Below are 17,004 nucleotides of genomic sequence, written 5' to 3' on the forward strand. Positions count from 1 at the left end.
CCGCCCTGGGTGACTAATCGGGGTCTGTGAATGCAGGAGGGGCTCTCGGGCTGCCCCCCACCACATGGCTCCTCGGAGAGGGACAGGTCACAGGTGCGTCAGCGCCCCTGCCCCTCAGGCTCCCGGCAGACGTTTCCCAGAGTGGCGCTGCGGGGTCAGGCCACCACCTCGTGGGGACCCCAGGCCCCCAGGCCCCCGCCACCGACTGCCCCGGGCCGGCTTCCCTGGCCTGTGCTGGGGTGGGAACGGCTAGTGCCCACCGAGGGGAACCAGGGCAAGAGGAGAGCCTGGGGGGCAGGGCTCACCTGGGAACAGGAGAGGCTGCATTCCGCGACCCTGGGGACGGCCAGGCTCCGGTAAGCGCTCCAGGCCAGGGAGAGGAAGGCGAGGGCTCGCCCAGCCAGCATCTGGACGCGAAGTGACGGCCGGGCAAGGCTAGCAGGATGCCCGTGGCTGCGCCTCGCCCTCTGGCCGCAGCTCAGCCCCGAGACAAGCAGGAGAGAGTCCGGAGTGAGTTCGCTCCCTGGGGCGGGTGCTGCCCCTCCCGGTGGGCCGGGCACAGCCCGCAGCCCGCAGCTTCCTCCTGCAGGCTCACACTGGCCAGACGCCCTGCTGTTTCCAGGCTGTCACAGGAGACATCCTGGAACTTTGAGGCTCTGGGGTCTCAGGTAACCACGTTCCCCTGGGGCTGGCTGCGCGCCTGTGCGATCAGGGAGCCGCCTGCCTCCCCCACGGCTCCTGGGTGTCCCCCTGTCTCTCAGGCTCCCGTCCTGTGGTTGGGGGATGGAAGGTGGTCGGGGCCGTGGTCGTCGAGCTCAGTGGGGCTGGCAGAGGGGTGGGAGCCATCCCAGGCGCCTGTCCCCCAGGGCCACTGGCGCCAGCCCCAACTCCCGCAAGCCTGGGGACACCCCGAGTGCCCCCGTCACCCATCTGTATGTGAGAGGCTGCCCCCCCTTTGCTGAGCCCTTGCCTAGACATCTCTCACCCCAGAGGGCAGTGCCCCGTGGCCTGTAACTCTGGGGCCTGGCTTCTGCTGGCGGCGGAGCTCTGCTCCTTCCCGTTCAGATCTTCCTGGACAGGGGAGATGTCTCCGGGCAGCGGCTCCCAGCACCCTGTCCGGCCCCAGAAGCCAAGGTGTGGCTCTGGGGCCCTTTGGTATCCTCCCTGTGTCCAGCCCTCCTCCTGCACCCTCCGGCCTGGGAGGGCACTGTCCCATGAAGGGGGCATGGAACAGGTGTATGGCTGGAGAGCTGGGGACACCCCGCCCCCGTTGTGCTGGCCCTGGGGGCTGGGGCTCTGCTTGAAACCACAACAGGGCACCCCAAGCGTGGAGAGGAGCTGACCCGGAGCTGACCCCAGGCTGGCACCCTGGGCAGGCGGGCCCCTGGGGCGGCCCTGGCTGCCGGCCCGTCTCTTGCACCCTGTCCGACCCGAGTGCTCCGTGAAGTGGGCTCAGGCCCGAGGCAGGAACGAACTTGGGAAACATCTGATGGAGCTTCAGCACCAGAGGATGGGACCCAAGGCAGACGGCACCCAAGACCATGGGCCCCACCCCCCACCCCCCACCCCCGCCCAGGCACCAGAGCCCACGGCCCGCCTCCCTCCCTCCGGGCCTGCACCTCACCGCTGCTCCCACCAGCCCCAGAGCACGCGTGGGCACCGCGGGGCTCTGGGCACCACCCCTCACTCTGCCCTGTCAGTGAGGCAGAGCTGATGGGGATGGCGCATGCCCGGCAGCGTTCACCTGTGGGGCTGGCCTGGGGTGCGGTCAGCCACAGGCTGGCGTGTTTCGGGGTGGCCAGGAAGTCCAGGCGCTAGTCCTCCCGCCGCCCCTGCTCTGGCCCCCCCGAGTTGAGCTGCAGGAGGTCCCTGGGCCCCTAGGTCAGCCGGGCGGCGTAAGTCGGGAGAGGACGTGCTGCCGGAGCTCAGGCTGCGCGGCCCGGCGCTGCCCTCCACCACAGCCTGCTTTATCATCACCCACGGGACAGGTGGGGACGCCGCACTCAGTGACTCTCCCCAGAGCGGCACAGAGGCCCCATGTGGCCCAGTAGGCCCCACAGTGGCCCTCTCTCCGGGGCCGCCCCAGGACAGGCCCACCCACCAGGTGACACCCTGGTGTGCTGAACACGCCATCCCGGTGCCAAGGGGATGCAGGTGACCGGACGTGGACGGCAAATCCAACCACATGACTTCACGGGGAAGAACCATGGTGGGGACAGGCCCCTGACCCCTGGGTCTCCTGTCTTGCCTCTGAGGGCTGGGGGCTGCAGATCCCCCCAGTGTCCACAAAGAACCGGCCCTCGAGACCCCTCGCAGGCCCCCTGTCCCCTGTAGGCTCGGGTGGTTGGGACACCCCAGCCTGAGCCCAGAGAGGCTGCAGGGGCTCCCCCACCTCTGGTCTCCACAGCCTGCACGGCCCACTGAGAGCCAGAGGCCCGAAAGTCCACCTGCGGTACAATCTGAGGGGATCTGACCCAGTGCAGGGACCCCCTTCACCCCCTCGCTCAGCCCAGGTTGAAAGGAGGCTCTTGGGTGCAAAGAACCTGGACCAGTACAGCCAGACTTTTGTTGAATCAATGAGTGAACAAGGGGCCGCTGGGGAGCCGGCCGGGGCCCTCCGGCAAGGAGGGAGGGGCTCCAGAGGAGGGGTGTCTTGCGGGGGAGCCCACACACCAGAAGGCTCTCATTCTCACATGCCCAGGGCATGCCTCTCACATGCGGGGTGAGGAGAGACGTGTGGGTCTGGGGACACGGGTGCGTGGGTATGGCATGTGGGATGCAGGGCAAGGGGCCCGGGATGTGGGTGGGCATGGGGTGCAGGCACTGGGAGAGGGTGGGGACTGAGGCTCCACAGAAATACCACGGTGAAGACTGCACGACTTCGCTAAAATAGCTCTGTGTACAAGGCCCTTCATCTATGCCAAGGTTTCCAGAGAAGCACGCCACGCACTGGAGGCCGCGGGGCCTGGTCCTTGGTGTCACGAGGCACAGGCCGCCGCCCGGCCCGTTGCCGAGGGGCACGACGGAGGCGCCCTGCAGGACGGCGGCGCAGAACGAGCAGCAGCGTTCGCAGGGACCGGCGGGCGGCAGCGAGCCACGGCACACTAGGCACGGCGCTGGGGGGGCCCTTGGCAGCCCTGGGGGAGAGGGAGAGAGAGAAGGGCCCTGAGACGGTGCCCACCCGCCCGGAAACCGCGTCCATGGCCCCAGACCGCGCCCACCTGCCCCAGACCACGCCCACCTGTGCAGACAGAGCCCACCTGCCCCAGACCACGCCCACTGAGGCCACCCACCAGCCCACAGACTGCATCCATCAGTGCATGAAATCATGTCCACCACCCCAGACCAGGCCCACTGGTACCAAAAGCCACGCCTGCTGCCCCAAGACCTCGTTTTGGCCACGTCCACTGGTCCCTGAGACGGTGCTCCCTCCAGCACACCCACCTCGGGCTCGCCCACCCTGCGGCGGCCCTCCCCGCTGCAAGGCATGCGCCTGGCTGGCAGTTCCGTCCCAGCTGGCTCCCAAGCCCACCTGCTCCCACACAGAAGCCGCCCGGCTTTCCCAGCTCTCAGAAAAGCCCAGACCTCCACTCAAAGCCGAGCGTTGAGGCCCCTGGCCCTGCTTATCTTCTCCACCCCCAAGGGGGCGCATTCCCAGCCAGGGGGAATGAGCACGCCCCGGGCAGTGGGCCCGGGCCCCGGGCAGTGCCCAGCCAGCAATGGCTCAGCCCAGGAATGCCACGGGCAGAGCCACCCGCTGCCAGTGCCCTGGGCTGAGTCACTCCTGCCCGGGGTCCGGGAGGGTCTGGGTGGGGTGGGCAGGAGTGGGGGCCACCCGGCGCCTATGCAAAGCAGCCCACAGCTTCCTGGACCCTTGAGCGGAGGCTGAGCCGGAGCCCAGGAGTGGGGCCTTCCCCGGGTCCTGGGGCCAGCCTGACCCGCAGGACATGCCAGGGCCTGCGTGGCATATGAGGGTGTGGGAGACCGGAGGCCTGGGCACAGGGTGGGGAGGCCAAATCTTCAGGGGTGAGCAGTCGCCAAGGGGGCAGCTCTGCCGGCAGTGCTTTGCCCACCAATGCACCTCAGGCCTAAACGGGCCTAGCGTAGGGCTGGACGGGGACAGAGCCCTGGGCCCGCTCCAAGCTGAGGAAGGGCCAGGCCCCTGCGGCAGAGGCGCGGCATGAGGCAGGCAGGAGGGGCTGAGCCATCCGTTTAGGGGTTGGCGTGAGGGGCTGAGAAGCAGGAGAGCCATGCATCGTGGGGGTGAAGGAGGAGGGGGTGAGGCCTACGGAGCACCGGGGACGGGGGACATCACCGAAGCGGACGGGGTGTCCGCGCAGGAGTGGGTGCTCTGGGATCCAGGCCAGCCCTTCTGGGGAAAAGCACCAACCCTGAGCACAGAACACGAAAAACGTCTCAGAAGCAACAAAAGCTGGCAGAAAGCAAGGGGTGATCAGGTCGCAGCTGCGGGGAAGCCCTTCCTTCAGAGGCTCTGCGGACCAGCACCCCTCGAGGCTCGAGTTGCCAAGGCTTTAGGGGTGCAGGGGCAGAAGACCACCCCCAAGAGGGGTGAGAGACACCCCACCCCTCGAAGAAGCAGCAAGCCCGAAAGGTTACACCCCGGGTGCACGGGTGAGCCCAGAACACACCTTCCCTGCCCCAGGGAGCGCCAGGCGTGTTCTAGGGGCTGAGCTATGTGGGTGGAAATCCCAGAGAAGTTGGAGTCCCGAGCTAGTCCCCAACAGGTCTGAGTGACGGCTTCTTACCCCTGGGCTGCAGGCACGGCGGGGAGGGCACAAAGCATCAAGCTATGAATTCAGAGCGACGCGGGCAGCGTTCCTCGGGAGGCGGGAGATGAGGGGCCCGGGGCAAACACCACCCTCCGAGGGGCTCCCCTGCACTCTGGAAGGAGTGCAAAGAATCCCCACAACTAACGTTTGAAAGAAACTGATCTGTCTCTAATAAAATGTGAGAGTGCCGGCCGAAACCGCAGCACAGACATGACCAAAGACTTCCCCTGTTCGAATTATCAGACACAGAATATAAGCTAACTGTGTGATGTCATACAATTTAGAGGTTTTAGGCAAAGGAAAGGAACTATAAAGAATAACCAACTTTATTGAAAAGTAGAGTGTCTAAAAAATGAAACGATAATAACTAAGGTTAAAGTTTCAATGGATGGGATTCATAGGGTTCTAGACACTGTTAGGGACAGAATGAACCGGAAGACAAATGAGGAGACTGTGCCGATGGCAGCACAGGAAACCAGACGTTGAACGGGAGTGATACGGGCTGAGGGGCAGCGAAGGTGTGAGCAACGTCACGCCTGAGCTCCAAAGGCCAGGACAGAGAGGACGGGGCGGAGGCAATACGTACAGTGAGAGGCTGGAAGTTTCTCATAAACGATTAATGACACGAGTGGGAGAGTAAAGATGTCCAAAGATTCCCAGTTTGAATAAATAAAATCCCACACCCAGCCCTGTCTTACTAAAACGTCGTAAATGGCGCCGCAGTTAAGACAGCTCACTTTTGGAAAGCCGCGGGCTCAGCCGAGCACCTCTGAGCGCAGCAGTGAAAGCCGCGACAGCAGAGAGAGGCTGCAAGGAAATGGCAGGACTCCCACGGCAGAGAGCCTGTCGCTCTCAAGGTGAGTGTGCAAAAGCAGGATAAAGAAGAGCTCCCGCATCGAAGCCTGAGACGCGGGGAGCGCGCGGGCAGAACGGCGAGGTGCGTGGTCTGAACACGCGATGCCCACGTCTCGCGTCCCCAGGACTGAAGGCCACTGTGTTGTCCGGGTGCGGGCAAAGGTATGATTCTCTCGCACTGTGGGCGTTGATAGCTCAGGGAGCAACCCCCAGGCGGCCACTCGAAGCCCAGGGGCGGCGTATGTAGCCCCCAACGAGAAGAAGGAAAACGCCAAGCGACAAAACGGCCGCCGGCAATAAGGCCAGAACGAAGAGAAAGCGGGACACGGGGGAGGGGCGGACAGCGACCAGACGCAAGCAGGCGAGAGGCGCTGTGGCCGCAAGGCCCCAAGACACCCCGCGGGCGGGCCCCCCGCGTCGCACCAGGACGGGCTGCGCGGCTGGCAGAACACGGCGGAGGTGATGGAGCCCGACTGCGCAGGCCGGGCCACAGAAGCGTGTCTCCAGGGGTGGGTCCGGAGCCCGCTGTTCCGAGGACGCTCCGCCCGCGGTGAGGTCGCTCGGGCAGCCCCCTGGAGGGTCCACATGGGGAGGAGGCGAGGCCTCCGCCCCTCACCGTGTGCGTGAGCCGCCACGGGAGTGGGTCCCTGCCCCAGCCAAGCCTCTGCCGACGTCTGCCTGCAGCTCGTGAGGCCTTGAGCCAGTACCTCAAGGTTAAGGCCCTGTCGGGTCCCTGACCCTCAGAAATATGTGGGGTAACAGGTACTTGTTGTCTGGAGTAATCTGTTGTGTAGAATCCCTGTGTCTGTGTGTATATACGATCACACAAAACGCAAGTGGTAAATGCGCCGTTGAAAAGTGGGCGGTCAATTTGAATTTAAATTGTGGCCGCTCTCGCCTTCTGAGACGGGCCACACTCTGTCTGTGCAGTGTGCACCTCCCTGAACAAACCCACTTTCACGTTAAAGAAAAAAAAAATCACATTTTACGCAGAGGAGTATCTAAAACGTAAGATTAGAGAATGACTGAAAGGAAAAGATATACGAGGAAAATTCTAACCAAAATAAAACAGAGGCTGAAGAAATAGAAAGTAAAAATTGTCAGGATTATAAGAAGGGGATGCATCCCAAAGATTGTTACCCTACTTGGCTTGGTAATTGATGGAATGCACAGAAAAGAAATATCAGAAAGATATAAAAGATCTGAAAGACACAAGCTCAACCCCACTTCTGACCCCAGTAATCGTGGAACACACACTATTTTCAGGCACCGTGAGCACTGACAACATGAAGTAACTCACAGCAAGTGTCTGGGTGTTGAAGTGACACTGCTCCAATCAAATACAATTCTGCTAACAAGAAAATACAAGCTAATTACACAATCTGATGCAAATGTATTTATAGGAGACCAATTTCTAAATAACTTAGAGATCAGAGAAATAACTGTAATGAAAATTAGAAAATACTGATCTGAATAATACCCAAAATACTGCATTTCAAACATTTGCAGATGCAGTTAAAGTAGAAAATAAAGGGAAATTGTCATCCTTAAATGTACGTATTGAAAAGAAGAAATGCTGAAAGTTAGGAACCAACCATCTAGCTCAAGAAGTTAGAAAAAGAACAAACCCAGACAACAAATGTAAGAGCAAAAGTCAGCAAATAGGAAGTTCAGCAAAGCCTAAGCCTGGTTCTCTGAGAAGCTGGATAAAGTGACAGACGGTGGTGAGACTGAGGGCGGTGGGGGCTGGGTGGGGGGAGGGGACAACATTAGGAATAAAAGCGAGAAGTCATCTCTCATTCTGCAGACGTTAGAAAGATAATGAAGGAAGACAAGGTCCGCTTCCCATTCCTGCATCAGTTGATGCCACTCACAGGAACAGAATAATACGACCATCTCATTAGATTCAGGGGAAACAGTGGAGAAATTCTATGTCATTCATGATAAACAGAGAAAAGAAAACACCTCTCAGCAAACAAGGAATAGCGGAATGTCCTCGATCTGAGAGCGTGTGTTTGTGAAAACCTTACAGCGGACTCCTGCCCCCCTCCCTACGGAGGTTCCGGCTAGTGCAGTGAGGCAGGAACAGGGACAAGGCGGAGAGACCAGAAAGAAAGGAGGATGGACGTCATTCGAGGTGATGGGATTGCACCCACAAACTAGTGGGACCCGGAGGTCAACTCGCCAGCGCTGTGGGCTACAGGGTCAGTGTGCAAAAGCCATGGGGATATTCTACACATCAGCACAAATAAGTGGAAAATAAAATTGAAAACACCATTTATATCACTCATATGTGGAATCTTAAAAAAATAAGTCAAACTCAGGGCTTCCCTGGTGGCGCAGTGGTTGAGAGTCCACCTGCCGAGGCGGAGGATATGGGTTCGTGCCCCGGTCCAGGAAGATCCCACATGCCACGGAGCGGCTGGGCCCGTGAGCCATGGCCGCTGAGCCTGCGCGTCCGGAGCCTGTGCTCCGCAACGGGAGAGGCCACAACAGTGAGAGGCCCGCGTACCGCAAAAAAAAAATTAATTAAAAAAATATATATATATATGTATAAAAGTACCAAAAATACATCAAATACATAGCACTACATTTGATGAAAAAACCCATGCTAAAAATATTGCTTAGAAAAACTAAAGAACACCTAAATAAATGTCGAGATACCTCATGCACGTAGATTGGGAGTCTCTGTGGTAAGGGCATCAATTCTCCCTGAAATGATGGATAGCTTTGACCCGATCCCCATCAAAATCCCGCCAGGCTATCTCTAGAAATCCACAGGCTGATTCTAAAAGTTAAATAGAGGACTTCCCTGGCAGTCCAGTGGTTAAGACTCCACGCTTCCAGGGCAGGGGGCATGGGTTCGATCCCTGGTCAGGGAACTAAGATTCCACATGCCACATGGCACGGCCAGAACAATAAAATAAAATTAAATAAATAAAATTTAAATGGAAATTCAAAAGACAGAACAGTCCAGGAGATCCTGGGCAGGAAACAGTGTTGGAGAACTTACCTATCGCTTTTCAAAACTTATTTCAAAACTGCAGTAATTAAGACTTAATTGTGGTATTGGTATAAGGATAAGCAAACGATCGATGGGACAGAACAGAGAACCAGAACTCATTCTGGAGAGTCTATTCTGACAAAGATGCCAAAGCAAGTGAACGGGAGAAGGCGAGTATTTTCGATAATGGTGGGGGGCGGTCAGCTGGACGTCCAGATGAAAGCAAACAGACTTGACACCACGCGCAAAACCTAACTCAGGGTGGATCAGAGACCACATGTGAACGTCAAAACCGTAAAGCTTCTAGGAGGAAATATACGGGAACATCTTCATGACCGTTGGAAAAGCAAAGTTATTTTAGGTCGGATGCCAAAAGTGCTAGCCACAAAAGGAAAAGCGACCAATTGCCCTTTATAAAATATTTCTACTCCCCAAAAGGCGTCACTAAGAAAGTGAAAAGGCAAACCACAGACGGGGAGAAAGTATTACCCGTACACATATCCGAGAAACGAATATACAGATTATCTAAAAACCACTACAAATAAATAACAAAAGGACAAAGGACCTAATTTTAAAATGGGTGAAAGATTTCAACAGGCATTTCACAGCGAAAGGCATCTGAACGGCCAGTAAACATACAGCAGGACTAGTCACCCTGGAAACACAAAGTAGAACGCACGCACCAGAATGGCTAAAAACACGAAGTTTACGAGGCCGAGCGGTGGCGGGGGTGTGGCTCAGTCAGGACTCCCACGATCTGCTGGGGTGGAGACACCGCAAACACCGTAGAAGGCTGCTGGCCCTTTCTTCTAAAGCAAAATCTAAGCGTCCCCCGCCACCCGCAATCCACTCCCGGGTACAAACCCGGGAGAAACGATGCACAGGTCCGCGGAGGCTTGCTCTGGAGTGATGGGGCACCTCCATTTGTGACAGTCCCCAGCGGGAAGCAACCCACCCTCCCATCAGCACACTCAAGCCTGGACGCTGCTCGGCGAGGGAAACGTGCACACAGGTGCTCTCGGCATGGCTGCCCAAGGCCAAAGAGGCCGGACACAGGCGAGCACGTGCCGTGTGGGTCCACGTGTGGCCCGGCAGCCTGGGCTGATTGAAGTCAGAGAGTGGTCATCGCATGGCCGAGGACAGGGTGCAAAGGGGCACGGGGAACTTTCTGTGGAGAAATGTCCCCTCTCTCCATCCGGGTGGTGGTCATGAAGGCAAACACGTCGCACCGTGTCTGCTGGAGACCTGTCCTTACCATTTGTAAGTTGCGCCTTAAGAACATTGTGTCAAAAGAGATATTATTTCCTGTGGCGTTAAAAACCACCAAATAACCAGAAAAAAAACCTAATGAAGGACGTGCCAGACCTCTACCCTGAAAAGCCACAAGCCACAATCCAGAGAAAATCAAGACGCCCTAATTAAGAGTAGATCATGCTTTTGATTTGAAAGACAATATAGAGATGTCAGTTCTCCCCTCTGCAGATTCAAGGCGATCCCAATCAGAATCCTGGCAGTTTTTCCTCCCCTCCCTTCTCCCCTCCCTCCCTCCCTCCCTCCCTCCTCTCTGTCTGTCTGTCTGTCTCTTTTTTTCTTTCTCTTGAGGTGGACAGGCTGATCCTGGCATACGTATGGAAATGCAAAGGGCTGAGAACAGCCTCTGGTGCAGAGTGTGCTTCCCGTGCTGCTGGCTGGGTCGGGCCAGGTGACCTGCTCCCCCCTGCACGCAGTGCGGTGAAGGCGGCAAGCGCTGGCATGCTGCCCGGCCAGGTGACCTGCCCTCCCCTGCACGCGGTGCGGTGAAGGCTGCATGCGCTGGCGTGCGGCCCGGCCAGGTGACCTGCCCTCCCCTGCACGCGGTGCGGTGAAGGCGGCAAGCGCTGGCGTGCGGCCCAGCTGTCCAGAGGCAAACTCGGCCTGGGCAGCTGCGGGCTCGCGGCTGAGGAGCTGCGGTTCCGGCCTGAACACAGCCGGTAGCCTGGAAGCAAGCGCCGCTAGTCCCGCGGGACCCTCAGGGCCACAGCCGCGTGACCATCACGCATCGCTTCACTCTGAGATGAGCGCCACGCGCGGTCACCGCAGCACAGACCCACTCAGGCGCGGGGGTCCTGAAACTGAGAGAGACCCTAATAGGTGGTGTTGGCTTGGGAAGCGGGGGGGGGGGGGCGTGAAGAGCGGCCACAGGAGGTTGACCCTCTCTCCGTCTCCCACGGGCACCAAGACCGAGGCAGACGTCAACCACAGCGACACCGCGCACGGCAGGGACACTGGCTGGAGGGTCGCGCGTGCCCAGCGTGGTGCAGCCAGGCGCCCTCCTGGAGGGAGCCCGGAAGCCGGCGTGCGCCCTGAGCGGACCCGGGCATCGTCCGCAGTGGCTTCGGGAGTAACCTTGGCTCCTTCAGCAAGAAGCACCTGAACCGGCCGGGTCGCCGCCCCGGACCCGCGCGGCCCCGAGAGGGCAGCCCCGGGCCAGCTGCGCTCCTTCCCTCCCTGTGACTGGCGGGCGTGGGGACATCAGGACCTGAGTGTGGGAAGGTGGCCCTCCGGAAGGGGGTGGAGGAACACTGAGCCCGCAGAGCCTCGACGTGGACCAGGTTCTCATCTCACCCCAGCAACAGACAAAACCGAGACGCTTGCGGGAAGCAAGGCCTCCAGGGGCTCAGCCTCTGACCAGGCTGCCGGCAGCTGCCTTGCCCTCTGCCAGGCTCTCGGAAGGGGTGGACAGCTGCCCTCGGCTGGGCAGGAGGCTCCTGGGGAGGCTGTGGGTCTGGTCCCAGAGTCCCAGCGCTGGTGGAGAGAAGGACGTATCTTGAAGACGAACGTGGGAGTGGATTTTGGTGCACAGAGTTGGCGGGACGGAAGCACAGCTTTTGGGGAGAAGGGCTACGTTAGCAGAAGGACCGCCAGCCTGGGCCAAGAGAGGCGGCACCCGTTTGTGCTGTGAGGACCTGAGAGCCCCGCTTCCTAAGGCCACAAGCCGCGGACGAAACGGCCAGCCTCCAAGGGGAACGTGTCCCCCACATTCTCCTTCGTATACGGCCGAGGAGGACGACGAGAAAAGGGCCTCTCGGGGCAGAGCCAAGACTCGCTGAAAATGGATTAAGGAGCATAGTCATGGCACAGAGCTTTCCCCCAGGAAGGGCGCAGTGTTTGCCGGGGGGATCCAGGGTGCTGTGGACCAGCTACCCTGTGCTGCGTCCATGTGGCGTGCGTGCATGTGTGCGTGTGTGCGCATGTGTGTGTCCATGCAGGCGTGCGCGTGTGTGTGTGTCTGTGCGCGCGTGCTCAAGAGCACACACGCACGCAGGTACCTCGTGTTGGGAGAGACAGCCCTGGGTCTCGTGCCCTCCTACGTGTCCTTCGAGGTGCGCTCCGTCCATGCAAGGCCCTGACCACCCTTCACTTGGGCCACGTCTCAGGGTGAGGTAATGTCTCCCTCCAGGACAAAGAGCTTCCTGAAAAGGCAGCAAGTGCCCCAAGCTCACTGCTCCCCCCGCGACACGGGCCCGCTGTGCGTGCGCCATCCGCCTGGGCCACAGTGCGTCCCAGATCAGCTGGCGCTCACGAAGTCCTTCATCTCTGACCCAGGAGTCGCGTGTCTTCTGGCAACATCCACGCAACAGCCTCAGCTAAGCTCACAGCCAACAGCTTGTAAGGAGGGGAAAGCAAAGCCAGTCCTGGCAGTTTGGCAGTAAGGATGCCTCTGGGACTTACAGTGCTGAGTCCAGGGCCCCAGAGAACGTGGCTGAGGTCTGTGCCACTGGTGGACCTGATGACGGTTGTCTTAAACAAATGCATGTGAGACAAATCAAATGGGTTTGGTGCCCACCTCTCCTGGTCAGGTCAGAGTGGCCTGTGGAAACTGGCCGGAGGCTCAGATGATGCAGGGTGGCTGTGTATCACTGGGAGAGAAGGCCTTCCTTGGGTCTCCCAAGCACCCTACATACTTTGTGGGGTGTGCCAAGAATGCAAGACCCTGATCACCCATTCGCCTTTCTCAGCATCGTGCCTGCAGTGAGCAGTCCTGGGGGATGAGGTGCTAGTCCCCTCCAGGACAAGAGCAGGCTTGCTTACTGCTTGCTACAAAAGTGGTAGACGCCTGAGGTTCAGTGTTCCTCATCTGTGATGCAAACTCAGCGTGTGTAGCAGGCATCTGGGCCACAGTGCGTCACCCCACATGGCTTCACAGATGTTCAGAGGCTCTCGCTGCTTCCTGAGATGAGAACGATAAAGTCCTTCGTCTCCAACCCAGGAGTCGCGTGTCTTCTGCCAGCCTCCATGCAACAGCCACAGCTGAGCTCACAGCTCGTAAGGCAGGGAAAGCAAATCCCAGACTTGCCAACTTGTTTTTCTGGTTCACAGTTATCCAGGTGAAGAGGAATGACGGAGAATCACAAATCCCAGACTCAGAGTCTGGTTCTATGACTGTGGAGACTTTTTGGCGGGCGGCGGCGGCGAGCGTAGTTTGTTTGCAGAAGGTAAGTGAATGCCAGTGACCCGGAGATTAGACTGTTGTATATTTGATTATCGTTCAGAACATATTCATTCCGCTCCTCCTACCCCACTGAGGAGTATCCTCCGTCGCCCACCAACTTGAGTTTGGGCACATGTGATGTGAGTAGGAGCTTTCAGATGCCTCCCCCTTTTGACTTGCCCTCTCATGCTGATACCATCTGCCTCGTGAAGATGATGACTGGGGAACCACTGGCCCCAGAAGGGGAGACACATGAGGGGGACCTCAGCCCAACCTGCAGCCTGGAGCCTGGCTCAGCCTTCCTGGTAGAACCCAACATTGCTACAGCTGACCTGAAGATGTGTGAGAAACAGAGGCTTGACGAATAAGTACCTCTGGGGTTGGGGAGGGGTTGTCTTTGTTATGCAGCATTACTGCTGCAAAAACCTGACTTAATAAAGACAGGAACATAGAAAATTGGGAGTGTAGAGTCCAAAACCAGAAAAACATACCTAGTCACCTGTCTTGCGACAATGGTACAACGCAGCAAAGAGGACGTAGTGTCTTCAATGCACTACGCCGCATCAGCTGAACGTCTGTACAAAAACTGTGCGTCTTAACTCCTACATCACACCACACCCGGAAACAGTTCCAGATGGAACATAGCTCTAAATGTGAAACCATACAACTTTAAGAAGAAAACAGAAGTGACTATTTTTATGACTCTGGGGTAGGCAAAGATTTCACAAACAGAAAACATAAACGCTAATCATAAAAGAGAAATTGATATTGGCATATACTGAAATAAATAACGTATGTGCACCAAAAGATACTATTCAGAGTAAAAGGCAAATCATAGAATGAGAGATGTTATCTTTAATACATATACCCACCAAAGGACTTGTATCCAGAATACATAAGGAACTCCTACAAGTTGACAGGAATAGGGAACAGAAAAACGTGCCCAAATACAATAAAGGTACCTTGCAAGAGTATGTTGAAATGGTCTGTTGATATGAAAAGGTGCTGAATTTCTTCAGTCATCAGATAAATGCAAATTGAAACTGTCATGTGAACCCACTGCACATCTACTAGAATGGCTAAAATAAAGGACAGAGAATATCTAGTGTTGGTAAGAGTGTGCAGTCACTGGAAGACTCATACACTGTGGCGGAATTTACACTGACACAGTCACTCTGGGAAATTCCTTGGGAGTGTCTACCAAAGCTGAATGCATGACCCAGCAACTCCATTCCTACAGAAAGATGTACACAAGTTCACCAAATTCAGGAGTGCTCACAACAGCACTATTTGTAATAGTCTGAACTAGAAACAATGTAAATGTCTATCCACAGTAGTATGTAAATAAACTGTGGTTGAGAACCAATCTTAACTACATGCAAGAAACCACATCCGGACATATACCAAACTCAACATCAAACCAACTTAGGTTCATTCCTGGAATGCAAGGTTGGTTTAACATTCAAAAACTGATTGATGTTAAGTGCTACAGGCAACTTCTTAGAAAAAGAAAAATCTATTGATGTTATTTATCACTTTAATAGTATAAAGAAGAAAAAACTTAAGATAGTCTCATAGATGCAAAAAAAATTGTTGAGAAAATTCACTACACATTTGTAATAAAAGTTCTTGGTAAGGATTAGAAAGAAACTACTTTAACGTGCTAGAGTATCTATACATTGATATGTATATATCATATTTATAGCTTTATTAAGACCTACAGAAAATGTCATTATAAATGAGAAATGTTAGAAGCATTCTCTTTAAAATCAGGAATTCAACAATGGTGCCCAACATTGTGTAGGAGGTTCTAGCCAGTACAATAAGACAAGACCATAGGGGCAAGAAGGTTGGAGTGTAAGATATAAAGCAATTTACACAGGATATAATTATTTACATAGAAACTCAAAAGAAGATACATACACATTTTTAGGAATAATGGGAGAGTTTAGAAATGTGGCAGATAGAAAATTAATATATAGAAGTCAGTTTCATTCTATATGACAGCAGCAAACAATGCAAAGATTTATATATAGAGATGACACCATGTGCAATAGTATCTGAATATCAAGTAAGAAAAATAAATCTAATAAAAGATGTCTATGATCTCTGATGGGAAAATTCTAAAATTTAAAGTAGATCTAAGTAAATGGAGAGATATGTCATGTTCATGGGTAGAAAGATATGATTTCATTAATTTATCCATTTCCCCCAAATTGATCCACGGAGTCAATGCAAATCCAACCAAAATATCAATAGGATTTTTTTTTTGTTGAACTTGATAAAACAATTATGACATTTATATAGAAAAGAATGAGGTCAGGAAGGACCAAGACCCTTATGAAGATAAGCAGAGAGAGGCAACTTGCCCTACCAGATGCAACAGGCGGTGTGGCACTGGTGCAGGGGGGCAAACTCACCAGTGGAACAGAATAGAGACTCCAGAAATAGACCCACACATACACACAGGTGGGATACCAGTTCACAGGGGGATAGAAATAAATTTTTCAAAAAATAACTGAAAAATTTTTCTACGTGAACAAAAATAAAATTCGATTCCTAACTCACACCATATACAAAAGTCAACTCCAAATGGATTAGGACATTTATGTCAAAAACAAAATTTAAAACTCTTTTTTAAAAAAATTAATTTATTTTATTTATTTATTTTTGGCCGCGTTGGGTCTTCGTTGCTGCGTACGGGCTTTCTCTAGTTGCGGCGAGCGGGGGCTACTCTTTGTTGTGGTGCTTGGGCTTCTCATTGTGGTAGCTTCTCTTGTTGCAGAGCAGGGGCTCTGGGCGTGCGGGCTTCAGTAGTTGTGGCACGTGGGCTCAGTAGTTGTGGCACGTGGGCTCAATAGTTGTGGCACATGGGCTTAGTTGCTCTGCGGCATGTGGGATCTTCCTGGACCAGGGCTCGAACCCATGTCCCCTGCATTGGCAGGCAGATTCTTAACCACTGCGCCACCAAGGAAGCCCCAAAATGTAAAACTCTTAGTAGTAAATGTAGGTAAACAATCTTTTAAACCTCAGGGTAAAGAAAAATTTCTTAAGACAAAGTAGCACTGACTAAAAGAAAAAGATTGATAACTTTAGCCACATGAAAAATCAAATTAAAACCTGTGTGCAAGTTCTAATTACACTACTAAAACGATCCAAAAAAACGTAGGCCATGCAAGGACAAACAATGAAACTATGTCATGAACCAAGAATTATGATTAATCAGAATGTATGCACCTGAGATCCAATGGGATGAGAAAAATGAATGAATAAACAAGGTCCTAGACAGTCAAAAAAGTAAGAAAAAGATATGAAAGGTATAATGATCACAAGGAAAGGAAAACAAATTAGTTGATATAACTGTATGTGAGAAACCAAAAGAATCTTAAAATATATTAATGAATTGATAGAAATGATATTAGCCAGATGGACTTTTTACAGAATCCATTCATAGGGCTTCCCTGGTGGCGCAGTGGTTAAGAATCTTAACCACCTGCCAGTGCAGGGGACACAGGTTCGAGCCCTGGCCCGTGAAGATCCCACATGCCGCAGAGCAACTAAGCCCGTGCGCCACAACTACTGAGCCTGCTCTCTGGAGCCCACGAGCCACAACTACTGAGTCCGTGTGCCACAACTACTGAAGCCTGCGCGCCTAGAGCCCGTGCTCCGCAAAAAGAGAAGCCACGACAATGAGAAGTCTGCACACCGCAACAAAGAGTAGCCCCTGCTCACCGCAACTAGAGAAAGCCCACACACAGCAACGAAGACCCAACGCAGCCAAAAATTAAATAATTAACTAACTAACTTAAAAAAAAAATCCATTCGTAAAAATCAATTCCCTTTCTATCAACCAGCCACAATTTTCAGGAAAAAAATTTTTTAAT

At 54.6% G+C, this 17,004-nt stretch overlaps 1 protein-coding gene across 1 annotated transcript in view; it reads right to left on the reverse strand.

Moving 5' to 3' along the window:
- Window positions 1-1,814: 1,814 nt before the first annotated feature.
- The window catches only part of TTLL8 (tubulin tyrosine ligase like 8), a gene marked incomplete at its 3' end in the record, with an annotated part of 50,894 nt that continues 35,704 nt past the window's right edge, over window positions 1,815-17,004 (reverse strand). Inside the window, 2 exon segments of the mRNA XM_082850479.1 lie at window positions 1,815-1,877; window positions 2,983-3,137. Coding sequence (XP_082706605.1) covers window positions 1,815-1,877; window positions 2,983-3,137 — 218 coding nt within the window.

Source organism: Leucopleurus acutus, assembly GCF_964270905.1.
Source record: "Leucopleurus acutus genome assembly, chromosome: 11".
Taxonomy (NCBI): Eukaryota; Metazoa; Chordata; class Mammalia; order Artiodactyla; family Delphinidae; genus Leucopleurus; species Leucopleurus acutus.